General features: G+C 42.1%; 1 protein-coding gene across 6 annotated transcripts; it reads right to left on the bottom strand.

The window, feature by feature from the left end:
- Positions 1 to 156: 156 nt before the first annotated feature.
- phf21ab (PHD finger protein 21Ab) lies at positions 157 to 27,729 on the bottom strand. 6 transcript variants are annotated; one of them, XM_041039344.1, is made up of 20 exons: positions 27,526 to 27,729; positions 23,701 to 23,811; positions 23,273 to 23,312; positions 22,913 to 22,964; positions 22,496 to 22,585; positions 19,216 to 19,248; positions 18,944 to 19,009; positions 12,167 to 12,319; positions 11,169 to 11,405; positions 10,060 to 10,152; positions 8,560 to 8,907; positions 7,315 to 7,428; positions 7,167 to 7,218; positions 7,002 to 7,081; positions 6,010 to 6,070; positions 2,734 to 2,840; positions 2,142 to 2,297; positions 1,704 to 1,779; positions 1,500 to 1,603; positions 157 to 1,014 (listed from the first exon to the last, which is right to left on the bottom strand). In XM_041039344.1, exons 4-20 carry the CDS (start codon positions 22,952 to 22,954, stop codon positions 241 to 243), a joined length of 2,586 nt encoding a protein of 861 aa, XP_040895278.1. In that variant the 5' UTR covers positions 22,955 to 22,964; positions 23,273 to 23,312; positions 23,701 to 23,811; positions 27,526 to 27,729; the 3' UTR covers positions 157 to 240. The 6 variants fall into 6 exon arrangements, with proteins under 6 accessions (XP_040895278.1, XP_040895279.1, XP_040895281.1 ...); XM_041039345.1 differs by lacking the exon at positions 23,701 to 23,811 and having other exon boundaries at positions 22,913 to 22,961; XM_041039347.1 differs by lacking the exon at positions 23,701 to 23,811 and having other exon boundaries at positions 12,233 to 12,319.
- Positions 27,730 to 27,844: the final 115 nt, after the last annotated feature.

Below are 27,844 nucleotides of genomic sequence, written 5' to 3' on the forward strand. Positions count from 1 at the left end.
GGCATGATGACACTGGTGCGTAGGCCTTCCTGTACCCCAGCTCTGTGGGTGAACAGCCTATGCCTTCCCAGAGCCACGTGACTTGGGCTGTATATCTACCATTGACACAGTCTGACAATACAATGCAAACAAACAACATTTATACAGATTGGCAACTTCAGGGCACCGTACGGTGCAAGCAAAAGTCTTTTTTTTTTTTAATATATATGTTTGAATTCCCGCAACTCATGAGACATAGCATTACTTTTTATTGTCCAAACTGCTGACAAGAGCTGGCAAAGAATGCTGGGAGGGTTCTGAGGTTTTGCTGTTGTTGGTGTTTCTGCCGTCACTGTCAGTGATCTCCTCCTGTTTCTTCTCCACCGCTGTCTCTGGAGGGTTAACGGCAGCCATCTTGTTCTCAGAGTTGGTGGTGGCGTTGGAGGCACAGTCTCCTGCGGGGCTGTGGTCAGGGCAGGCTGGCTCGGCCGTACCGTTGGTGGTGGCGACAGTCTCGACTGGTGAGGCAGTGGGAATGTCGACCACTGGAGCTGTCTCAGGCTTGGCTACGACCTCTGCCTGTAGACCAGTCCCTGTGTTACCCCCTCCTCCCGCCCCTACACCAGGCCTGGCCTTACCCCCTGCCTCTATGCCGGGCCTGTTTTCTGCTGCTAGGACTGAGCTGTCTTCCAGGACAGGTTGGCCTTCGGTGTCTTCTCCTCCTGCTGCTGCTGTCTGGTTGCTGCCTGCGGCTCCATGCTGCTCTTGTTTGTCATTTCCCTCAGTGTTGCTGTTTGCTGAGGAGCTCGTAGCCTTCACATTGTCTACAGAGTTGGCTTCTGGTGCAGCTTCAGGACTGAGTGCACCTTCAGCACCGTCCTGGACTCTGGCACTGACGTCTTTATCCTCTGTCTCTGCGAGAGCTTGGTTGAAATTGAAGGCTTGGATGAGGCGAATCAGGTGCTTGACTTTGTCCAAGGAAAGCTGCATCTCCTTCTGACGAGCCAGGATGGTGTTTTTGGTCTCCATGCATTTCTGATAGAAGAAGGACGACAGGGTTAGATTTAATACTAAGACCCCAGATACTGTGATTGTTACAGGAAACAACCAAAAACAATTCAGGGATTATTCTCCTCAAGCTCCTGTGTCTCCAGATTTTGGACCAATATGTTCTTCATCAACGAACAGCGGTGTGTCAAATCACTGGCAACATCTGGACCTCAAGAAACTTTTGGTGAATCTGAATCCCTTTGAAGTGTCGACCGTACCATGTTCTCTTACTTATAAAATCATTTAAAGAACTGCTCCTGTATATTTATGTGTTTTCTTCCTACTGATCAAAGATACTCACAGCTAACAAACAAGAGGAAGTTTAATCCATTTTATTTTGGTTGAAGACACAGATTTATTCTGCAGCTGTTTTTATGGAACAACGTAGTCAGGTAGGGACGTAGGGAACGTCCTGGTCAGTGACCTCTTATTGTGTCTGTGCTGCTGAGCTGTACGCTGGTGTCTCTTACTGTTATGGAGTTGCTGAGCTGTTTGACTCTCTGTTCCAGCTGCTCCCTTTCCAGTTTCAGTTCAGAACTCCACTTCATCAGTTTCTGTTTCTCCTCTTCTTTAGCTGAAAGACAGAACGATTAAACACAACAGTTCATCTCACAGTTCGTCTCACACATTTGTCCGAGCAGATGTTCAAGAGGAGAAAAGAAATCTGCTGTCACCTTCTTTGTAAGCAATGTAGGAATGAACAATAGCCAGGGTACCAGGCCAGGGAATGGCTTCTTCTTTTTTCAGGATCTGGAGAGAAAAGCTCTGAGTTGTCAAAGAGGCTGAGATTTAGAAAAGATTTAAGGAAGACAAATTTAGCCACCACCCTGCGGTGAGGCTGAAAAGGGACAAGCAATGGGGTGGATGGATGTGAGATGCCAATCTTTACTGACACAATGAATGAGACAGAAGCACAAAAAAACAATACTGCATTATGTGTATGCTTACAAAGGATTGAACAGTCCTAAAGTTCAGGACATTGTGTGGCAGAAGGCCGATCAGCAGAAGCAGATTTTACAGTCAAGTACAGCTACTGGCCCTGATTGGCCCTTCTCTGGACTGCGGTACCCCCTTCCCCCTGTCTCAGGATCAGTCTCGGCTGCTGCGGTTACCTGATCTTGACATTTTGGACAGATCCACATGCCTTTAGGAATGGTTTTCAGGGGTGGATCCAGGCAGTCCAGGTGATAAACACGAGAACACGTGTCGCACATGAGCAACTGGCCACTGCGTCTGCACACAGTGCAGAAATCCTCATGGATGTCTCCCTGTGAGGAAGAATTGGACCAATCAGTTTCCCCGCTCAACTCAGCCCCACCAACCATCTGTGGAGAGGCAAGGCAGGGGGAGGCACCGTGATCTGGTTTGGTTTAAAGTTGGCCTTGTTTCGATGTCTAATGGACATGGTGTGTTAATTTACTGAGCCCACAGAAGAGTTACTTCACATTTGGGGGGTTAGGATGAGTTCTGAGTAGTAGTTATTAATGGATGCTCTGGGCTACAGGGCACTGTTCACTTTGTAAGGCTGAATCAAAGTAAAAATCAACTGATGACTGATGATTATCACATGGACACAACAAACTAATGGACGTGTTTGTGGAGGTCTCAGGGTGCAAATGACTGACAGAGCTACTGGGCCAATAGGATTGTGTGTGACGGGGTGTCCAACCCTCTGAACTGTCCGTCTCCCCCATCGTTACTTACATCCCCAGAGCTGGGGCTGGGCAGGGGGAGGGGATGGACGGGGCTGGAGGGGGAGGTCGGGGTGAGGCTGCCCAGCTCCGGGACGCTGCTGTATTTGGGTGGGCGACCTGGGTGAAATGAGACAGACAACAAAGACGGAAAACAAAGAAAAAAGAAAGATGGAGAGGGGGGAAAAACAAAAACAAACAGTCTGTATGACATACCTTGGAAAGGGAGTCTTCGTTGGCTAGCATGAGACAGGGGAGCGGTAAGGGAGGAAGAGGAGGAAGAGGAGGAGTCAGAAGCACAGACAGCAGTGTTAGTGCAGGAGACCAGCTCCATGCAAGCTGAAGCCGAGCACGAGTACAAACCTACCGCAGTCGTCTATGAAGCGCACAACAAATGGACTCGTGTCAGATGTTAACACACCTCAGCTTTCATGTTTTATAGGCTGTGACCAGGACCTGCACTGGGACCTATAGCAGGACCTGTACCAGGTCTGTAACCAGGACCTGTACCAGGTCTGTACTTTTCACGTGAACCACTGAGGTCAACGCTACGAGAATCTTCAGGAGAGACTGACTCCATCTCTACGTCTCCCCTCGGGACCTCAGGGTGCGCAACAGTGGCTGCAGCCCTTTGATGACGACCACCTCCGCTTCATTCAGGCCACTGATGTGCTAAAATCTGACACTAGGAGTTACACGATTTCACATTTGTGCCTTTTCTCTTGATAAAATGCCGAAATGGAAGTTGTGCAGGAATTGTTCAGTGTTACATGTTAAACCTCTTGGATTAGTCATTAAGAACGGGATAACAAAGGAAGTGGAAGCTCCTACAAATTTATTTTAGTATTTTGAGGTGTGATATTATAAAAACCAATTCATGTTAGTCTTGTTATTCCCTACAGTTGTGTTACCAGTAAAATGAAAACCAGAGAGACTTCCCATTGTCCAAATTAAAACTATAAAACTGCAGGAAAAGACAGGCCTCAATCACAAACCTCTCTCATATCATTATCTCATATCTTCAGCTTCAGAACATTTCATCTATTCCAGAGAAGACACCAGGTGTGAATGTAGAACCAGATTTATACTTCTTCACTGAGGTGGTCCACAGGATAAAAACAACCAGACTGAGGGTACTGTTGTTCAGCCAGGGCTGCACCTAATGATTATCCTCATTTCATCAAGAAGCTGATTTTTAGATTTAATGATTCATCTATCAAATGTCAAAAATAGTGACGTGAAGCAAACCAAAAACAGATTCGATTTACAGAAATCTTCACATTAAAATGTTCAATTTAATGTAACTGAGCAGTGTTCAGACTAGGGGTGTGCCATCTAAGTCACCTCACGATTCGATTCGATTACGATTCACAGTGCTACGATTCGACGATTCACCGATTATCTATTTTTTTTTCCCCAGATAGAATGTGTTTCTTTTCTCACTCTGTAGTTACTTGTAAAATAATGTATATTTTAAAATATCCATTCATTGAGGTAAAACACGTTTATCTCTCTATCTTTTCTTTATTATTAACTTCAGCAATTTCCCAGCATTTAGAAAATCTAAAACTTCTTTTAAACAAAATGTCTCCACACTGTCGCTTTTAAACCCGACGTGTGAACTGCACGCTGTGACACATTACACGCCGCCATCTCTTGGACTGAGGTCCATCTCCTAAAATTAGGAGATGGAAATTCTGTTCTATTTTTTCCCAAATTCTGTTTGTTCTACTCAAAAACAGTGTGTTTTTAATATAAATGACTAAAACGTACACAAATTAAATAGAAATTAACTGAGTTGAGTATTTGCATCTATTAATGAAGACAACATCCACAAAAAAGTATTAGTTTTCGACTCCTCTGATAAAAGAAGAAAAAAACATTAGCTTGCACATGTACTTCTAAACTTCTGTTTCATTTATCGATGTAGATTAAAAACAATAATAATAATAATAATAATACTAAAATAAAAATATATATTGTGTGGCTGTACTGACATGATTCTGATTTGATTATTTTATTATGAACATGTAAATTAAAAAATCTGTTAAAAAAGAAAAGAAAAAAAACGGGAAAGGAAATTGACAATATTTCCACTTCTATTACAATCTGATATCTTGATTTACATGTCCAGAAAGTAATCCTTTTAAATCTTATTGTATGTGCATGTCAGTCAGATTGTTTCTCATATGGATTTTGGACACTATGTGGTCACTGCGCGTATTCTTACGTTTCCAGTCAACGGAGTGTTGACAGAATATGGAACACTCGGCGCTAACCCCTCAGTACAGAGCTGAGCAGTTTGCGTCGAGTTTCGCAGTTTTTTCGCTGACGAAGACAGAGCTGAAAAGGCAGCCGTTTCATTATTTAAAAAAAAAACGATTTTTGAACATTTATGAATCGATTCTGAATCGTCAAGTGTCACGATTAATCTATGAATTGGGCACACCCCTAGTTCTGGCCTAAAAGAGATCAGACAAGTGGTCTGCATGTTCATCAGCGACTTCAACTATTAAGTGATTGTGAAAGTTCTTGGTTAATGTTCTTTCAACTGACCAAAAAATCTTCTGTTATTGAAGTAACTGTTTGTGTGTCTTTATGCTCTTAAACTATGTGGAATACACCTGAACAGATGTGGAATACACCTGAACAGATGTGTTGATCAGGACATGCCCTCTGCTGAGCACATGTACCCTGAGTAATCACGTTTACATTCTTTCATTCACTTTGTGAGAGGGAGCGAGGATCTCGCTGGGGACAAGCTTTGCTTCATCACAAATATAAACCTGGATTACTGAAGAAGAAAAGGTTAAACCGAGCTTTTCTTTGACTCGGATCTCTGTTCTTTTCATTATCTTCGGTCTCTACAAGCAGCCCAAGCTGAAACATCACACTCCCTGTTGCATCTCCAAATCTCGGATGTGTATTTATGTTTTTGAGGTGGTTTGTTGAGCCTGTCAGAGCCTCTGCAGCGATCTGACAAACAAGCATAAATCTGGCTTTACACATAAAACCTGACTGAAGCGACAGGAAACAGGAAGCAGCAGAAGGAGGAAAGACTTGTTTTACAGCTTGTTATTAGTACTGAGCAAGAGATTAATCTCTATTCTACAGTTTCTACTGCTGAGATTCCACCAGCTTTAACACAACTTTCCCTATTTCAGTGGTCTTTTCTGATTTCCGATCTATTTTATTTTGGATTTACTCAAGCTATCTGATTCAGTTTCTACTGACTCTGTACTAGTCTCTACAGCCGTCAATGACCTGTAGACCAGTAGTTCATACGGACCTCTCTTCCTGGTCCCCTGGTGCAGAGGGCTGTTCAGGTAACTCACTGCGCTCTTTTTCCTCTGTAAGAAAAATGGGAAAACCGTGTTAATGACATACTCCTGTGATGCCTGAGCGACTCCATTAATGTCAGACAATTTAATAATGTTTTGTTTGAAACCACACACAGAAACACACCAAATGTGACACAATGAGTTGGAAAACAAAGGTGAATATGTGGGTGAATGTCGAAGTGCTGTGATATAGAGAGGAGCATGTGACCAAACCAATCACAGAAACATTATTTGTTCTTTCTCTGGTTTTGTTAAATCAACTCAAACCAGTTGAAAGAGTTTTTCTCTCCTCAGGATGTGACCAGGATCAGGATCAGGATCTGATCCAAAGGTGCCGACAGTGGAGGCGAATCGATGGATCTGAGTCAGCGTTTTCATAAAAGCAAATATCTCCAGGACAGATTGTTTATCCTAATTAACTTTTGTGGTTCATGGCATTTCACAAATCTACTTTCTACAATCAATTTTCATCAAAACCACAAATCAACTTCAAATGATTCTCAAAGTGCTCTGAAAACCAGGCTACGACCTATTTGTACAGAACAACCTCAAAGTTTCGGAAGTGTGTGCAAACGGCCAGAAATGATCCCTGAGTTTCAGAATCCATGACAGAATTTCTGCTTGTTCAGGATTCGTTGTATTTGCATTATCACAGGAAGCGTTTGGGCATCACTGGCAGGTTTCAGGCACCTGTGCTGGTTTATCAGTATCCTACCTGAACAGTGTGGCATATCCAGATTATCGTTTTCCACATCGTATCACGCAGCCAGCCTGGCCTGATGTGGCAAAGCTGCTTGGTTGTGATTATTATTATTTATATCAGCCTCTTCACTCTGAACTCCTCCACTCGCTGAGCATTTTTCTCAAACTACTGGAAGAGTGGGTCTGAGACAAAGACACCGAGCATGGACAGTCTGGATTTTCAGCGTGTATTTAGTACCTCGGGTTCGAACACGGCTCCGCTGTACACCGGGTTGGCTGTCGTTCTCCTCTTTCGCTCCTGTCTTTTGCTCTGAATTTCTGTAAATTAAAAGTCAAAGCTTTAATGCAGAAACTTAGATGTGCACAGCTTCAGAACACGGAGGATCCTCCAGCCACCACTCACCTTCCAAGTGGTCATGTGTTACAAGCCCCAAAGACACCATGAAGGCCAGTTTCTACAGGAGAAAAATAAAAACCGTTTTACCATCAGAACCAGTCAGTGACAACATACTGGACCCATCATGTGTCAGTCCTCACTCTGCACCTCGTACCTCTGGGTTCTCCTCTTTCTTGGGTCTGGGAGCTGGAGACAACGGAGGAGTGGAGGAGGAGGGAAGGCTGACAACGGCCTTCTGCTCGGCTCCACCTCCAGATTTAACAGTCTGCTGGGGGGAAGAAGACAATGGCAGCTTTAAGTATGAAGAACTTACAATATTAAATCACAGAGAAATTACAAAGCTCAATGAGAACTCTGTAATTACCTCTGTACAGACGTTTCCAATTCATTTTTAGCTAAAACATCAAACATGCACATGTTGGATTTTTGTCTAATTTAGTCCTGTAAAGGAGGATTTCATTATCCTCTCTGTCCCATCAGCCTTCCTCACATAAAAAACTGCAAGATAAAATGTTTTAGCGAGAGAGAAAGTGAAAGTGTAAACTCAAAGCTCTTCAGTGTGTCATCATGTGTGGCAGAAGAACCAGCTAATGTTTGACATTCTGTTTAAAAAATGACAAAAAACCATCCGTAAGTCAATCTGCTGCTGATTTAGTTTCCACTCATCGACTAATTGATTAATTGACTAATCGTAGCCGACGCGCTGTTCCCTGTTAATGTGCTGTTGATAACACGGCTTCAGCTGCTGTGACGCTGGATGGTGCTTCAGTTAGAACTGTTACACTTTCACTGCACACTAAACACACACACACACACACCCGCAGAGGTAGTGACAACTTTTAAACATCTCGCACTTCAAACTGAATTTTAATGACCGCAGCAGCAAACGTTCTGATGTTCTGTTCTTCTTCTTGTCATCACATCTTGTTACGTTTAGACTACCACTGACTGTCTGTCAACAGGTCTGTGATCCACACTGTTACACTGGGTCACATGATCCTTCATCACCATCAACACATTGACTCAGTCAGACACACACACACACACACACTACTACGCTACAGCACCAAATGTGGATTAATCTGCTGCTGAAAATAGTCCCCAACAAAGTCACTGTCTCCTTCTGTTTGTTTGATAAAAACTGAGCAGGGCTGCAAATATCAGAGCTGAACCGGGAAACGAGAGTTTCAGACAATCACTCGATTCCATTCTTCACAGACTTTTACTCATTTTTTCTCTCAGAGGCCATAAAGGATGCTGCAGGCATAAAAAGACATTTTTCTTCAAGCTTACTGAAGATTATTCAACTATTTTTATCATTTTAAAGTTATAGCCTAAAAAATGTCCTGGTAAAACACTGGGACATCTCTAAGTTCTTTGTACAGTGTCAGACTCTTACCTTGGGCTCAGTGGTCAGGCTGCTGATCTGGATTGGCTGGGTAGGAGTCGGGGTGGGGATGGGGGTGGGGGTGGGGTTGGGTGCTTGGGCAGGGCTCGCGAGGCGGGTTGGTGTGGCACAGACAGGCGTGGTGATGACGATGCCCGTAAGCGGGGTGGAGCCAGTCTTACTGCAGGGCTGTCCGTTCACGATGCGGACCTGGTGGATGGGAGCCGCCGAGGGCAGCGAGGACGACAGCTTGGTGGCCAACATGACAGGCCTCTGGAGCAGCTGGGGGGCCGCCATCATGGGCGGGGGAGGGGCCGGGGCTATGGGGATGTTGGTGGGCGTGGCCGGTTTAGGCCTGACCTGGTGACAAAAGACAACCAATTAGAAAACAGAACAAGAGTGAACTGACACTGCTGAGTAAGACCACTGTGGAGCTCTGCCTCAGCCAGACCCAGTCTACTAATACTACTACTAGTAACAACAATAATAATAATAACAGCAGTAATACTTTTAGTAACTGTAAGTGTAAACTGGTTTTCTGGTTTACTCTATAAATAGTTTTAATTACTTACCACTATAACTACTCCTGCCACTGCTCACTACAGTACTCCTTGTACTACTGTTACTGCTTTTAACACCGATACAAATACTCCTACTGTTGCTATATATCATGATACTACACCAACATGTCATGTATGTTATAACAAAATGTCCTTGGCAGTGATGTGGCTCCTCCGTCCCATGTTTTGAAAATGTTTGGACTCATAACAGCAGCTAATAATGATCATTTATAATGAAAACAACTCATGCACCAATTACTTAATCTTATTTTTCATTTACTAAAATATATCTAACACAACATATGCTACTACTACTACTAATACTACAACTACAGTCCCTCAAAGCCTGTCGTGTTTGTGATGACCCGTGTTGTATGAAGCTCTTTAAGGCAAATCTGTGATATATGATTTTGGGAGATATAAATAAAACTAACTTGACTACTAATGCTTTTATTGCGACTGCTGCTTGGTGTTACCAGTACCACAGCCACTGCTACTGGTACAACCATAAAACCAGCCAGAGCTCCCAGTGGCATCACTCGGGTAAACATCATCGACATTCTTCCACTTCAAGGGTTAAAACACACCAACAGCCAGGAACACAAAATACCAAGAAGCTGCAGGAAAACAAGCTCTCACCACAGAAGGTAAAAACACACACACACACACACACACACACACACACACACCCATACATACACAGGCAGAAAACCATTAAAAAAAACCTGTTCACAGGTCAGTTAAAATGAAAAAAAAAAAGCACAACGAGAGGAGAAAAGATGAATAGAGGCAGCACAGAGCAAACAATGTTTTAGTGCCACGGAGCAAGGCATGAGTGTTTGCTTTGGTGCACTCCTGCCCTCTGCTGGAGAGTGAGCGAGTCAACTCGGGTGGGCCACACACACTGATCTGAGGGGGTTAGGGTTTGGAGGCGGGTCTTACAGGGACGCACCTGTGGCTGAAATGTGGGTCGAGGCGTCAGTCTAGGAGGAGGGACAAACTGAGGAACTTTGATTGGCTGGGCGGTGGTGGTGGTGGCCTGCACCTGAGACAAAACCACAGCAGATTGTGGATCTGTGCTGCTGTTACACTGACATGTCCACTGTTGTCTGTTTACATCTCCAGTGTCTAAAGGACAGGTTCTGGTTTTGCTTTGACAACACATCAACCAAACGTCTGTGCACACCAACAGAGGCTGGGAGAAGCTGTAGACCTGCAGCTTTTCTGCTTCAGACTACGAACATTTGTTTTAGCAATGACACCAAAACAGGGACATCAACAAGGTTTAAGGCCTTTACTAGGCTTGTTCCTCTGACTGTCAGCTAACAGCGATGGGGATATAATTACTGTGAAAGGTGCAGGATGGATATTTTGTCTGTACTGATTCGGCCTGTCTAGCATCAGCTAAATAAGGCTTAAAAAGTGTGGTTTTGCCATGTGTGAGACTGTGCTCTGTGTAGTTATCTTGATGACTAATGCACAGTTCTTCAGTCTGCTGAAATGTTCATGTTGTCATGTTGTTTCACTCACATAACTTCGTGTGGTGCTGTGAACCTGAGCTTTAACTGAGCCTGCTAGGACGTGGTTCTACTGGCTAAATCGCAAACACACAGCACTGTGAATCTTGCATTAGGATTTTCACACAATAGGTGCAGCAGCCTCTCACAAACGTTAAATTAATTCATTCATCAATTTATCCCTGAAAAAAATCCCAAACATCAACAGCATCTGCCTCAAACCTTTACCAGTCCTCCAGGATGGTCAGGAGATGAACTGGACCCACGGGACAGTATGACTGGTTAGAAAGCTGCTACAAGGCCACCACTCACACCACAGCCCGCTCCAGCACTTGCCATGTGATTAGAGAAACATCCTTCACTTAGAACAGGGACACTTTTAATTCTCTAACCCCCCTGAAGGCAGACACCCACACAGGCCTCGTCTACATCCAGAGGCTCTCCTCAGCTCTACAGGTCACAACACAGATCACTGTCCAATAAGTCACATTAGAGGAAGGCGATGACACATGACTGGACAGCGGTGGGAACCGGAAGGTCTTACCACCATGGTGTTCTTGGATACCAGTCGCACAGGCTCCGAGCTCTGATTGGTCAGCTTGCTGGCCACCTGCAGGTTGATGGGGGCGTTCTGTGAGTCGGGTTTGGTGATAGCTGTGGTTACCATAGCGACAGTGGGCGGGCGTTGCGGCAGGACGGAGCCAGGCAGGGTGGGCGTGGCGGCAGCTTTCAGCACCAGAGGTAGAGTCTTCGTGGTGAGGACTGGCGTGACTGTCAGCGTCTGATGAGGGAGAATTTGGCCCATGAGACGGAGCAGAGGGAGCAGGTGGATGTAAAAACTCTGGTTCTGTCGCTCTGACTTTACCTGTAACTGACCTGTTACTGACCTGAAGTCTGCCCTTCCTACTTCTACTTCAGTTATGAATCTCCTACGTTTCCCAGAATGCAGTTTGATAAGAAATGGCTGTATGTGTGGCTGTCTGTCATGTAACTGCTGAACTGGACTCAGAAACGTGACTTTACAGCTGAAGGGTTTGACATTTTCTGTTTTACAGTAAAAGACGGGTGTTTTTATATATTCTTCTTCTCTGCACTTTTTGTCAGCTGGTTGTTCGATACACAACGGTTACAATTGCAGTTAGTGGGTTTACATATTTAGTAACTTCTACCCTGCGTGAGAACTGGCTTGTGTGGTGGAACCTGTTTTAATTTAGTGTTGCTTACATTTCCAGTCAGTAAATATTTCCATTATAACTCTGCTAGCATCACTTCTGTTGTTCTGGATTAACTGGCCTCTTCTAACTATTTTTCTTTTCATATATAAAAATACATCCTATTCACGTGAACAGTTAACTACATGAAGCAAACCAAAGTAATTCTTCGAATGTAAAACATTAAGTATTAAATCCAGTTCACAACAGTGGAATATAAATGTACTTGGTCTCAATTACATTGTTTTGTGTTGAAATTCAACTCCTGTTCTTTGATTCATTATGCTTTTTAATTTAAATTACGTGTGTGTGTGTGTGTGTGTGTTCCTACCTGCTGCAGTCCTCCAGGTATCTGCTGGCTCTGCAGCAGGTTGGTCGGCTTGATGTCGCCACCTACTGGAGGAGTTTGGACCTGCAGCTGCAGCTTGGCCTCTGGCTCCTGCTTCACCAACAGCTCCTTCCTCAGCTGCTCCACCACCTTTTTCTGAGGGAGCAGAGGAGAGAGGAGCTTAAACAAAGACAAACTAAGACCAACACTGACATTTTCCCATAAATTACTAAAATGTTTTTTTTCAGTTTCACTGAAAAACTCAAAATAATAACTGCAGCTCAGATTATTTGACTGATCCTATGGCCCATAAAACATCAGTGATATCCTGCAGCACACCTGACGTCATCAAATGTCTTATTCATTCTGAGCAGAACCCAAACCTTTAATCCACTGTAATGAAAGCTGAAGAAAAGCAGCAAATTCTCACATCTGAGAACCTGAAACCATCAGACGTTTGTATTTTTAACTGAAAAATGACTTCAATGATTAATCAATTAAAAAAATAGTAGGCAGTTCTTTTGATCATCTAGTTGATTGATGAAGAAACTGTAGTAGCTCTACACATTTCCACACATAGATACGCAACATGAACAGAAAAACACACAGCCAGTGATGCAAACACGACACTGACCAAAACAGATTTAGACTTCCTTCTGAACCAGATACAGAGAATAAACCGCAGAGTATTTTTATATACATGTACAACACACACACAGGCTGCAGCTGTCATATCTGACCTCCCTCCTCAGTCTGTGGCTCTCAGCTCTGAGCCCATTGGTTCCTCCTCAAGACATAAATCTTTAAAAACAGCTCACAGATGTTAAGTTTCAGTTTTAAAACGACTCAGTAATTTTATAAAACAGCAGATCACTGATCACTTTTAATCAAGTGTGTGTGATCACACAGGTTTTAGTGGCTCTAGGAGACAGTGGAGCTCTGTGGCTCAGAGGCATCAGACATATCACAGACATGCTAACTGAAGACAGCGATGGTTTGAGTCTAAACGCTGGATTTGATGACAAGAAAAAAAACAGAGAACATCATCAATATTATAAAGAATATGGTCCAGACCTGCTCTATATGGAAAGTGCCATGAGATAACTTCTGTTATGATCTGGTGCTATATAAATAAAACTGAACTGAATTGAATCACCAACATGCTTTAAACCTTTTTGCTGCTTGTTTGTAAGTGTGCAGATATTTAAAATTTGCCACCACCTCTGTGTCATATTTCAAATGTACTGTGACTTTAATACATTTTCATTCAGCAATAAACAACAAAAAAAATCAGAATTTTTATTCAGGGGCAGGTCTGGTGCGGTAAATCCAGTCCAACATGTTTCTACATGAACACGTTCCCAAACACTGCAGCACTGACAAATCTATATTTTGAAGGATTAAGTGGTGAGAACTGCTGCATCAGCTGTTTTCAGACGACAAACAAAGTGAGGGAGGAAGCAGCACTGAGCGCCCGACGCACCAACAGCAGGAGATACTCATCAGTGATTCCTCTGAAAAGGTCAATAATCAATAATTGTTGCAGCTGTAACACTCAGCCCTGCTCTGATCTGATTGGCTGCTATGCACCACCATACTAGCTCCTCATGAGACTGGAGAGATAATAACAAGAGGCAACAGGACACGGTTCACACTGTAATGTAGAGTACAGAAGGTCACACCGACAATCAGCGCGCACACACAGAGCTGGAGCTGACGTATGAATTCACAATCAAAAGATAAAACCCATCTGTTGCTTAGCAACACTTGACTCTCAAGCAGCAACTTAATGCAGGGACACACAATCATAAAAAGGTCTGAGGAGAAAAGGCAGACGGCGAAGTGCCCCGGTTCTGCTTTCAGAGAGCAGTTTGACCTGCAGCCTGTAGTTAATAATGTGCACAACTTTATCTGCTCATAACTTCTGCTGAGGGACCTTTTATCACACAGGATTAGTCTACTAATCCATGACTGCTCTTATAAACTAGTGTTTTAAAGGAGCAGTTCACACAAAACACACACACACAAAAAAAAAAAAAACACGCTTTCAGTTTAACCTCTGCTGGTATCTCCACATGCAGGTAATTAAGTTTTATTTGAGATTTGTGCCACAGTCCCAGCATAGTCTACAGGGCTCAAAGCACTGAAAAAAACATTTGGAAAACTAAACAGCCCTTTTTTTTTTTATTGGAAACAATAAGCATCACATTGGTTCTGTGGTTTGGAATCAACAACACTGACAATCATTTTCAACAGGAAACTGCTTTCTTAAGGTTAAAGCAGTGAAAAGTGTCCATGGTGAAATGATTTAAGGAAAGAAATGTGGATTTTTCATTTCTCAGTTTCAATGTTGTGAGCAGCACAAGCTAAAACATACTCACCTCTATTGTTCTGCAGTGGCAGCAGAAATGTTAGTGGCTGATAAACCTACAAACCTGTATGATGAACATCACCAGACTAAGGTGGAAAAATGTGTTCATTTGGAGATATGGGTAAACTGACCTTTTAGCAAATCTCCCCTCACATAAATCTAGAGCTACCATTTAGAACTACAGTCCCATAATGCTTTGGGGTATGTAAACAGTAAGTATAATGCTGCTATGGATTCAGTGCAGTGAGTCAGATGTGAGCTACAAATTGAACCCTGCTCCTATATCTGTCTCCATTCAGTCAGACCGTCCCATTAACAGGAGCTGAATCAGCTGTTATCAGCTCCTGTCTGCAGTGAGCCCATGGATGCACAGACAGCTCTCACTGGATCACTGTGATACTGAAGGAGACTTAAAAACAGCCGGATTCTCAATGAAGTTCTGGAGTTACAAGGAGTATTTTTTTCTGTTTTTTAACATTTAATTGCAGATAACATCCTCAGGAAGTCAGTCGCTCAATTTAAATACATGTCTCTCAGGTCTGTGTGTTGAGATATGGCTCGGAGTCATGACTATGGGAAGGTTTTAAAGTTCCTCCCTCTATCATCTGTGTGTCACGGCATCTGCTGCTGCGCCAGCTGCTGACTACAGTAACTACCTTCCTGTCGTTTTGAATAACACCTGCATGCACCTGTCCCTTTCACCTCCCAACTACCGTCTCTCTCCACACACCCTTCATCTGTCCCTCAGTTTGAAAACCACTGCCTGAGATTATCTGTATCTCTGCTCTAACTAGTCCAACACTGCACCAGTATTCATTGAAATTTGGAAAGAGATAAATGGCTCTTTGAAGTTACAGTAACAGACTGACAGATGCAGGTATTCAGAGGAAGTACATATTTTCATCTCCAAGAATTACTCAAAGAAAGGGTTTTTTTTTTTAAAAAAGCAGACAACTTCCTCAGCTGGGGCTGTAGCAGTTTAACAGTCTGCAGCTATTTGACCAGTTGAGACTTGTCCCCAGAAAAATTTCTCCATGGTCTCATTTACATTTACAAACACCATGTTTTAGCACGTCCTCCAGAAAGTTTTTACCTCTGCACAGGTTGTGGAGAAAGAACTGAGTCACGGTCAAAGTGTGTAGGCTCTCAGGAAAAATGAACAATCTGATGAAGATTTATAGATGAAAATGTTCAGCAGCAGGTTTCACTTTCAGCTTGATGACATCCACGTAATTCTGTTGATAGTGAGTCAAGTCAAATAAACAACAACTTGATTTTTCATTTAGTCTCTAGTTTAGTCTCTAATTCCACTGATTGTTCTGTATTACAGTTTTAATCACCATACATAGGCTGTTAGTCACTGACAAACATTATGGTGGAGAAATTTAATATATATGAATATATTCATATATGATATATGAATGAAAATGTCGACTATTAGTTTGTGTTGAAGTGAAGTGTCACAAATCTGGAACACTGGTATTTACCACCTTGTTAGTCCTCTAAGTGCCACTTCCCCCTGGTGGTAAAACCTGGAGGTGTCAGACCTCTGAACAGGTGAGGACCAGCCAGGAGTACTGCACCTTGGACTGAGGACCCAGAAGGGCGTCAGCAGCTCGGACATGTGGAGGTTTAACTGACAGATTTCCTGAGCGACTGTGGTGAGAACGAGAACACCAGAAAGCCCTGAAGGTCGACAGCTACTGAGAAGTGTTAGTTCACGGTCGCACACCTGATGTTGACAAGGTTTCTTCATAGTCTGTGGTCAGACTGGGAAAAGCTCGGCCTCAAACTAAATGGATGGGGCTGCACTGGTGTGTGTGTGTGTGTGTGGGTATTCCCACAGGTACCTAAAATGAAATACTAACCAAGGAGTCCAGTTTGAATAATACAGTCACAGATTTAAAGGCTTGTCAGACAAGAAGACGCTGTGTGCAGGGGTTTTCCAGTTTTCACTGTTGTTACCATTTTTTCCTCCATGTCAAAGCTCAGACTTGGTTTTTACAGCACTGAAAGATAAACTCTTGGAGTTTCTGCAATGCCGACGCAGTGGTCTCACTGAAATGAACGGGGAGGCTGCATGTTTCGACACAGCTCTGCTATCTGTCAGACCAAAGCCTTCATGCCCAGTTTCCCTGCTAGTTTGAATGCACCAATGATCAACAACAATTCACATCAACTAAATGTTGTTTTAATCAAAGGATTGTAGTTTTTTTAAAAAAAAAACCCAAAATATTTTCAATGATACTTGAAGTTAGTGGGATTTTAATGTTACCAGGTTCATGTCTGTTATCCAGACATGAACCTGGTTTGACCAGACGCAGGGCCAAACCTGTAGCCTGTCTGAACTGAGACACACACAGACCAACACTTCTAAAGCTCACTAATTAACACACTGTCTCATTTGTTTTACTCATACAGAGATAGAAAATGTAAAATTCCTAATTTTAGGAGATGTTTCTGAGCCATCAGTAGATTATTCAGCAGCTCAGTCTCTCCAGCTGCAGAACAGGTGACTACATTTAGTTGGCGAAGTCAGGTTTTGATTTTGGTCTCTGTCCAGTTACTGAATCCGTTCAATCTGTGACTGTGATGTTGCTGCTGTTGGAGACTGCTGTCCCAAAATGCAAAGCACCAAGAAACTGAAGGAGCTGCTTAAAATAAACTGAGGGTGGTGGTGAAGCTGCTTCAGAATCTTAGAAAACAAAAATAAGTCATCTTAACAAAGGCATTTTCAGTATGTAGATGTTTTTGTAGACTAAGTGCTCAGACAGACTGTGATGGGGCTGTGGTATGGACACAGACAGTCACTGCAGAGACTGCTGTCCCATTATTACAGATGAAACAAATGAGGGATAACGTGTTAATCAGTGAGCTTTAGAGCCGCTGCCAGGTGAGTTTCCGAACTCTGGACACAGCCAGGGCTACATGTTTCCCTCTGTTTCCACTCTATATGCTTAGCTAACCTAACCTAACCGTGTCTTGACTAAACATTTAGCTCTCAGAGAGAACACAAATGTGAGTGCTTCCAAAAAAGCTGAACTATTCCCCTGAGATTGAGCCCTGAGTCTGATGCCAACCCCCATAATTCTGGTTCATGTTTTTACATTTCTGAGCTGCAGCAACTTTTCACCATTTTAACTGCAGGAACTCCCAGTGATGAAGGCATCCAACCATTAACATGACTCTCCTGCTTTCATCTGCATGCTAACATCACCAGGCAGGTCAGACACTGTGTCAGTGTAATCTGGTGTCACACCTGGAACAGTTTGTCATTGTGTCAGTAGCCTGTGTGCACAAACCCAAACCCAGCTTTCTATTTTTCCTGATAAACTGCCAAACATATTGTAACAAACATCAAAACCACATTCAGACACAAACACGTCCATCCGCTCACCTTAGAAAACACACAAGTGCCTGAACAGTAGCTCTAAAAGGGACTCACTCTATTCTACAACTTGCTGTTCTAATTCTACGCTCATCTGAAATCAGCACCTACAAACCGTTTTACAGCAGGACATGAAAACAAATACAGACAATATGCAGGCAGGAGATAAAAATAGGAGGCACGCTGAAAGTGGTTAAAAATAAAAACACAAGACAAAAAAACACACAGGCAACAACAAAGACCTAGAAAGAGTCTTTAGACGTGATGAAAGAAAGACGTTCAGGTGGTGTGAACACAAACACTGTGTGGTTAACTGGTCCGCTCTGTGCTTCTTCAGGTCAATGCCCATATGCACATTAAACCATTATTACTCAACTTAACTGTTCCCTTTGTTCCTGCTGACCACAGAGACATCCCAACCTCACTGCAAGTGATGGGAGGCAAAGTCAAACAGTCTTCCTGTGTCAAAATCAGGGTCTCTGCATGTTTCAAATGATCTTTTCACGGAGCCTGATTTGACTTTTTTAAACGTTTTGTTCTGGACAAAGACCCAGAGATTTCTTTCATCTGATATCACAAAGAATGGCCTGAAAACTGACTGAAATCATGAACTGATTATCAAAAAGGCTGACTTATCGATTACCCAACTGATCATTTCAGCTCCAAAAGATCCATCAGTTGGGTGATGATGATGATGATGATGATCAGTACCCTCCTGATGTGTGAACACTGCTGAAGCCTCGCATTATCTCTAGATTATCCTTCTGTCACAGAGTAAGGACTGTAGAGTTTGTCCTCCATCACTTATACTGAAACTGTTGTAAGCGTGTCCATGTAGCGTATTCATATGGACATGTCAGTGTTGCTTTATGTGAAACTTTCCTCTGAACCCACCATTTAAACTCTGAAACTGCTTCCCTCCTGCACAGATATCTGCTGAGTGCCTCATTTAGCGAAACACCCTGAAAACCAGCTGTGAGAGTGTGTGTGCGTGTGTGTAAAACATGGGGAAATAATGTACCTGCTTCTCACTGAGAGCTGTGATCTTTGCTTGAAGTTCATGGAGCTGCTTCTTCAGATCTGCGTTCTGAAAACAAGAGCCAGTTGGTCTGAGTCAAACCAAACATGTGAAACTCTGAAACATCTTCATGCATCAGTCTGTCGACATGAGGAACATGATGAATGTGATGAGCGTGATCCTTCCATGTAAACTGTAGTAAACTCACAGTGGTGATCATGGGAATCTACAGCCATTAATACAACTTGAGACACAAAAACATCTGAAGGGTTTACCTGAGGGTCCTGCTTCATCTGTGCAACCAGTTTCTGTAGAAGAAGACGAGAGAAAGTCAGGAAAGGACAAATACCAGTGACACCTACTGGTCACCTCTAAGAACTACACCCAGATGACTGCACAGGTTCAGTCAGGAGGAAAAACAACACTCAGCTTATGGACAGAGTTTTTGCATTTATTTCAATATCTGAATGAATTAGGTGAAATAACACATCATTTTTCATGTGTCAGAAAATGTCCATGAAGAAAGTAAAGAAGAAGAAAAGAAGAAAGGCAAAGAATGCAGATGCTGTATCAGAGCAGGAACGTCCACCTCCAGGACTCAGCTCAGACCGCTGCAGTCACAGTGATCTGGCTGATTAACTCCATGCTCCGTGGTCTCTCCATCAACAACCTTACAGGTTTCAGAGTCCACAGGAAACGGAACATCTGTTATTCTGCAGCCACATTTATAATATCTTTCAGAGTCATTCTGCTCCTGTGTTTTGTGTCTTACAAGCAGTTTGCAGCTCGTTTGGATGGTATGAGAAGTGTTGTAGATGTACTTTAAGAGGACAACCTTCTGTTGCTGCTACCTTTCTCTGTGATCATTCATGTAGCTGATCACTCCTTAAAGCTGCTGTCGTCATGAAGCTGTATTCATGTTGATTTTGTCGTCACAGTGATGAAATAATGGTGTGATCAGCTCAGCAGCTTGTGAATGACTCTTTAACTACAAGTATTTATGACCCGCAATTAAATCAGTATTTGATACTGGTTCAGTGTCTGAGAACAGAACAAGAACTTGTGATCACACAGAGCAGGAGGAGAAACTACAGTCATGGAAAAAATTATTAGATCACCCTTGTTTTCTTCAATTTCGTGTTCATTTTAATGCCTGGTACCACTAAACGTATATTACCTGAAGAATACAATGAACACGACAAAAAAAATGCAGCTGATTACATAGTACTTTATCTCCTATTTGACATGCTTAAGCTTAATTGTATTCCCAGGGTATATAAGAGGCCATTTCATGTCATAAGCAGCACTGCACATGCAAAGGCCGAGAGTGGTTTCCTGCTTACATTCAAGGCGTAGCACAACTCAGAAGTTGTCAGCTCTCACATAATGCCTAAAACAAAAGAATTATGTGAAGCCACAAAGGCAGCCATGCTGGCACTGCTGGAAATTGGCCTGAGTAAGAGACAGGTAGCCAAAAAACTGAAGATCTCCAAGACAGCCGTTCATTACACCAAGAAAAAACAAACCGAACATGGTACTACCAAATTGCTAGCTGGTCGAGGCAGGAAAGATCTTTCTACCCCACGAGATGACCGTGCACTCATCTGTTCCTGTGTCAGGAATCGTCGTCAGATCTCCATGGACCTTACAAATGAGTGGGCACTGTCGAGAAATGTGACTTGTTCGGCAAGGACAGTTCGAAACAAACTTTTTGAAGCTGGTCTGAAGTCACACAGGGCACGGAAGAAGCCGTTCATCAACGAAAGGCGGAGGAAGGCCCGGTTACGCTTTACTGGGGATCACAAGGATTCGACTGTTGATGATTGGGCTAAGGTTCTCTTCAGTGATGAATCCAATTTTGAGCTGATGCCCACTCCAGCCAACTTACTGCTTAGGAGGAAGCTTGGAGAAGCCTACAAACCAGACTGTCTTGCCCCTACAGTAAAACATGGGGGTGGATCATTGATGATCTGGGGTTGTTTCAGTATGGGTGGAACAGGGCAAATACAATTGTGTGAAGGGCGAATGAACCATGTCACGTACAGGGCTACTCTTGAAAACAGTCTTCTTCCATCAGCTGGAAAACTCTTTCCTGCCTCAAATGATTTTCCAACAAGACAACGCCCCTTGTCACACGGCAAGGTCAGTTAAAGCCTGGATGGAGAACCAGAACATTAAAACCATGCCTTCACCTGCTCAGTCACCAGCTCTAAATCCAAATGAAAACCTGTGGAAAATCATCAAACTCAAAATGGAGAACCACAAGCCCAAAAACAGAGAAAATTTGTTTGAATTTCTGCAACAGGAATGGGCTGCTGTGATAGCAGAACAATGTCAGAAGCTGGTGGAGAGCATGCCAAGCCGCATGGCTGCAGTCATCAAAACCAAAGGTTATGCAATCAAGTACTAACTCCTGTGTGTATCATGTGACTAAAACAGACAGAAAAGACAACATGGAATGCCTAAAAGCACTGTTCTTGGCAGTACAATGCCATAGCTATTGATGTAAGAATTTAAGTGTTTTGGATACAATCAAGAAAACCATGGAAGATGGCTAGATATCAGTTCTTAAATTAAACTCTTATGAGCTATTTTTGTTGTTATTGTATTTGTCCAAACAAATGTACCTTTAGGTGTACCAGGCATTAAAATGACCAAGACATTGAAGAGGGTGGTCAAATAATTTTTTCCATGGCTGTACAAACAAGAGAAGTCAACTGCCAAAAATACAGGGATTTATATCCAATCTCAATCAAACTTCATGCTTCAGAGATGCAAACTACTCGAGGAAAAGTAGAGCGGATGTATAACGACAGCCGAGTGCAGACGCCACGAGCCACAAGCAAGGCGCTCGGGTCACAGAGGCCGAGGACTCTGCAGCATTTTACAGAAACTCTGATGGATGTTTATACTTCAAAACAAAAGAGAAAGTCATGTAAACATCTCACACTGTGTTCTCTGAGCTTGTGCGGTCATTATACGGTACATTACAGCGTATAGTCATAGACAGGAGTTTGGTCAAAATCCACATTAGCTGATTTTTGAAGTGAACAGAAATAACTCCTGCAGCAAACACACATTAAAATGAGCCTTTCTTCAACTGTGACTTAGACGTCAAACTTTTGAATGCGTCACAATTACACTTTAACTTTTTCTTCTTTCAAATTTCTGGAATAAAAAGTAACATCAGCATTTGAAGAGAAGCTCGTGTTTAATGTGTGTTTGCTGCAGGAATCTTATTTACTATATATATATATATATAAACTATATTATAAACGTGCTTTTACCCAAACTTCTGCATACCACTGTAATCTGATGTCATTTGAGTACTTCTGTGAACATACTGAAGATAATTATGTGATAATCACCGATAATGTTAACGGTTCCTCGGTTAACTGGACCCCGAGCTGTATCAGAGCTGCAACGCAGTCTTAAGATGGAATCAAAATAAAAATGACTGAAAGAAATGTTGTCTGCAGCGGGAACTAACTCAGCTTTTCTAAATGGACTAACTCTCCTAACCCAGTAACCCAGTGTCCTGGAAACTCAGCCTACCTGATGGATCTGGATCTCCACCTTCAGAGCCTCCTGTAACGTCTGTAATTCCATCATGGATCCAGTCAGTCTGCCAGCCGATCGATCAGCCTGCATGAACACACACACACACACACACAGAAAGGCTTAACAGTCGGTTCAACAGAAATCAGCAGCTCTGGGTTCTGGAAGTCAGGCACAGTGAGGTACAGCATTCTTATGACTTCCTGTGTCAAGCTGACAATAACACTGTGCCAGCAAGGTCAAACAAGGTCACAGGAAGACAGGCCACATCACCACTGCCCTATGGTTAGACTGGACCAGCAATATTACACACAGTACAACAATGAAACCTATAATTATGCCATTACTAGTATAATAAAGTACATACAGAGTATTATTACTGTAATTAATACTATATAACTATATAACTTTTACCTTAACACCGTCTGCAGTAGGAAAACCATCCAACTGAAGCATTAAAGTGCTGCTGGAAACGAAACAAAGCAGAAAACATAAGACTAAACTTTAGTTATTTACAGTTAAAGTGAAACAAGGTGAACAGAACCTCTGTTATAATTTATCAGGTTCTATTTAACTTAACATGAAGTGAAACTGAGTCCACACAGTCTTTTTATTATCATTACTACTGAGCTGCTTTATTAAACCAAACAGGTCTGAAGTAATTTTACTACATTATTGTTGTTAAACTGATACAGGTAACTATTACTTTACCACAGTGATTAAGTAGTGACTTCACTTTCTTATCATTTTACAAAGTCAGGTTTCAGGACTCACCACCTTGCTGTGGGACTGGACTCCACCCCTCTGTGCTGCCCTGTACAACACAACAAGCACACACCGTTCCAACCCCAGTCAGTGAAAACCAACTTTTAACAAACAAACCATTTCTCAGTTTTCATGGATTCATCGTAGGAGAATAACAAATAACCACCTCCGATTCTGTACAAAATAATACCAAACCTTTATTTACTTTCACACACTAAAAATAAAGGATATACACATTATTCTCTGAGTATGAAGGCTGGTTTTAAGCTTCCCATCATCTGACAGAGAATATTTTTTTCTGTAAATTAAGTTTCTATTTAACCTGTCAACTAAATCATTGGTTTCCTTTCAGGAAGTTCTTTCAGATTTGATTTTGTTTTTAATCTAATTTCATGGATATTTACCAGCTGCAGCACTGGGGCTGGTATTGTTTTCACCTTGTGTGTGTCATCATGTGGTTCTGTCCATCTGTCTATCTGTGGACAGGTGTCACCACAATAGCATCACAGCTGTGTAAGATGCAGTCACCAAACTTTGCAGGTGTGTATCTGAAATCAAAAGGAAGCTGAGTTTGAAGACGGGTGTGGTCCAACCCATTACGGAGTTCTCATGTTGTATAAATAGACAATGAACAGATCATATCTGTAAGAACAGATAATGAACTGATGAGAATGATTTGCCCTTAGCTTATTTGAAAGTATAATAAGCTCACAAAATAAATCTGAAGCGTTCCCTCAGTTTAAACCACCAAACAGTGAACAAAGCTGTCACAAACATTAACATTAAGATTCTGCTTGCAGGTAAATGCATCAATTATTAGACACTGTGGAAAGGGTCATTCTTCACCACTGCTTTCATTCTTCTGGTACGTGAGTCGGTTTTACTCTTGATACTTCTACACTTCGCAGAACTTACAGGGCATAACTTCTTCTTCTTTAAAACTAGTAGTTTTACATTAAGATACAGGTGCATTTGCAGGATTCATATACATTTTTCTCACCTACTTTTTACAGTTAAACAAATATTATTATAGTCTGTTGTAAACCATTTATTCAGTGTTTATATAATAATTATAAATATTACATAAAGGGGGTTAAGGACAGTTTTGGGAACTGCTTTAGTTTTTCAGGTCCATCTTTTTTCTTAAAATCATCGTTGGAAGAAAAAAAAAAAATCAGATTCTGTTCTTAAGTAAAAGTATAAATACACAGACATGTCGGCCACAAGCCAAAGAGACGGTGAACGTGGTTTCATCTCTGACTACATTGAATTTTATGAACTCATATGTTATTTTATGTAAAATCTTAAAGTGGAGAGTAAGTTCAGCAGTCAGATAAATGAAATGCAGTAAAAACATTTCACTCTGATTCGTAGTACAGTAGAAGTACAAACTACCAAAAAATGGAAATACTCAAGTACAAGTGCAGTATAGTTGAATAAGTGTACTTCCACCATGGGTTCTGTGCAGTTTACAGGTTTATCCTGACACAATAAGACATTTCACTAAGTTTCCCTCCTCCACTGATTAATTAAATCTTTTGTTTGCAAGGCAGACACCCTTAACTCACTGTGGCAGGAGTTCTAGTAGAAACAGTAAAATATTACCCAATACAAGTACCTCAAACTGTACTTAGTTACAGTCATACTGTATTAGTACTTACTTGTAAGTACTTAATTACTACACACTACTGAATAAGACTGACCTAATGAGTCTATATTTAGATAATCTATATATAGTATAGCCTAAATTCAGAGTCAATTCCAGTTTGTAAAACAGACATTTAGGAACAAGTTAGACTAAACAGGACTGTGAAAGTAGCTATGCTATTAATGGGCTGGCAGCTTTATACACACACACACACACACACACACACACACACAGATAGAAAGAAAGTGAAACCAAATAAAACTGCAGCCATGTACACACGCAGTTGATCTGGTGTCTTAAACAAACCTGCTCTTTTAAAAACAGCATCACTGAAGCCCCCGTACTGTCTCATCACATCAGTGGCCCCCATCCCACCCCCCAGCAGTCAGTCATGGAGGAAGTATTCAATACCTTTACTTAAGTAAAAGTACAAACACCAGAATGTAAAAATTCTAAATTTCTAGTAAAGGTTGAGCATTAAAAATCCTACTTAAAGGTGCTGTACATACATTTTCTCTGCCACTGAATGTGATAGAACAGACAGAAGGTGACAGAGACAGAAGCAAAGCAGGAGTTAACGTTTGCTTTCCACCACTGGAGACTCCTCGTCAGCTCCTGACGAGTAAAGGAATGAAGTTTGATGCTGAACTCACAACATTTCCTCTAGACTGGTGAGTAAACTTGCTAATGCTAACGGTGGCTAAGTAGTACTTCAAGTATCAAAAGTTAAAGTATTTGGCCCCTGCAATTAATAAATTACCATATTTTACAATATTAGATTATTAATACTGATGGACTTGAATATATCCATTTTATTCTACTTTATATTTATACAACACCAAAGCCCTAATTTTTTACTCCTTTATATTTATCTGACAGCTGTAGATACTGGTTATTTCACATATTGAGATTTTACAGAAAGAAGACATCATTTTTTTAAACTGGAGCTCCTCGTCAGTAATTTTCCGCCTCTGGTTGTGTACATTGTTTTGTATTTTTGTGAAGTCTGAGACACAACAAGTTTATTTTGATATAACAATAATAATAAATTTGACTTTTACTTAGTTACATTCCTCCACTGATTTTTATTTGCAGACATTGAAGTAGTACCTTTATAAACTGCAGTTACTCTTGTAAGTACAAATAATTAAAGTTCTGTTAGTACTGTTAAGTAATCAGTAATTCCATGTATGAGATAAATCTAGTGCAGTAAAAAGTATAATATATTCCTCTGAAATGTGATGGAGTAGAAGTATGAAGCAGCAGATAATGGTAATACTCATGTAAAGTATAAGAATCTCAAAATTGTACTTGAGTCCAGTGTTTGGTTACTACTTCCACCACCACTACTGGTACTCTTGCTGCTATTTGTACAGCAGTACCTGAAGGCTGGTGGTTAAATGCAGTAATTGCTCCCTGGGTTGGACATGAAGTTCCCTGGATGAACTTCCAACAGTTCTGAATACTTCTTTCACCCCTGAGTACCTCAAAATTGTACTAATGCAGTAGCTATTACCGCTGGACGTACAATAACAAATTATTGTACAGTAACTATCTTACAGATAAGTTCAGAGGAGTAAAAACTAGAATATTTCCCTCTGAAATGGAGTAGAAGGTTGAAGGATCACAAAATGGAAACAAAGTACAAATACTGAAAAAAACTCAACTCGAGTCCAGTACTACCACCACTACTACTACACCACTACTACTACTCGGTCACCAGCAGTATGTAAAGGCTGGTGGTTAATTGCAGTAATTGCTCCCTGGGTGGGACATGAAGTTGTCTGGGTAAACTTCATCAGCATCGCATGCCGCTGCAGAGGGCCCGAAAAGGAAGAAATGAAGCTAAAATGGAGGTTTTCAAGATGAAAGCCGTTAAGTGTTTCTGCTGCGGGAGTTGAAACACCGAAAAAGTGTTTTTTGTTTCGGCGGCGAGATAAATGTTTTATAACCTCCTTATTAACCCGCCGTGGCCGTCTGGACCCTCAGCGTATACATTCGCCCGACCTACCTCTGTACATCCTCGCTAACTGTCATGTTTTAGAGGATCATCTGGCTCCTGCGTGTGTTTGGGGGCTGTGAAACCATCCGAACCGACCCCCTCTCAGCCGACATTGCTCCGTGAGAGGCTGAGAAACGTTACCGAGAACAAGTGGATAACGTTAGCTGTAGCCGCTAATGCTAACCATCCTGTTAGCTGCGCTGGCTAACGCTGCCAGCCACGCTGATAACTTACACCGAAGATGAATAATAACGCCGCGGGCCGCGGTGCGAAGGGAAAAAGACAGAGGAGGTAAAAAAAACCCGCACGGGAACAGTCCCAAAAGACGCCATCTTTCAAGAATTATGACACCGAGCAGGCGTCGGTGGGTCTAACTTATATCGGCCCCTTGTCCTCCAGAATATCAACTCCTAGAATAAGAAACAGAGCAGCTAAACACACAGAAACACGCCGGAGAAGCGCTGAATGCAGACAAACACCGCCTGCCAGCTCACACACCTGCACACAGACACCCTCCGACACACCGGTACAGGCGGACAGCAGACGACAGGTAAAGTTTGACAACAGAGAAAATTAAAGTTATGAAATTAAAAAGCCCCAATGTGCACTTACTCAGCAGCAGTCCTCCTCTAGATTAATTAAATATATATCTATAAGAAGCCGATCCACGGTGGAATAACAGCGTACAAACAGCCCGGCTGTCTCCTTCCCACAGAGCTTTGTTTTGTTGCCGTATTTTATCTTTAGTTTTAGTGAAATTTGTGTAAAAACAGAGAAACTGAAGCTACAAAACAAGAAGAACTCTTCTTCAATCTCATTCAGCTCAGCCTCAGCACAGCATAGATCCCTGCGCCCCGGAGCTGGAGGAAGGGGGACAAAAACTACTTACCCGTCCAACTAATGCTCGTTTATCCGCGACAAAGCGTTTGAT

This window comes from Toxotes jaculatrix, chromosome 5 (genome assembly GCF_017976425.1).
Source record: "Toxotes jaculatrix isolate fToxJac2 chromosome 5, fToxJac2.pri, whole genome shotgun sequence".
Lineage (NCBI taxonomy): Eukaryota > Metazoa > Chordata > Actinopteri > Toxotidae > Toxotes > Toxotes jaculatrix.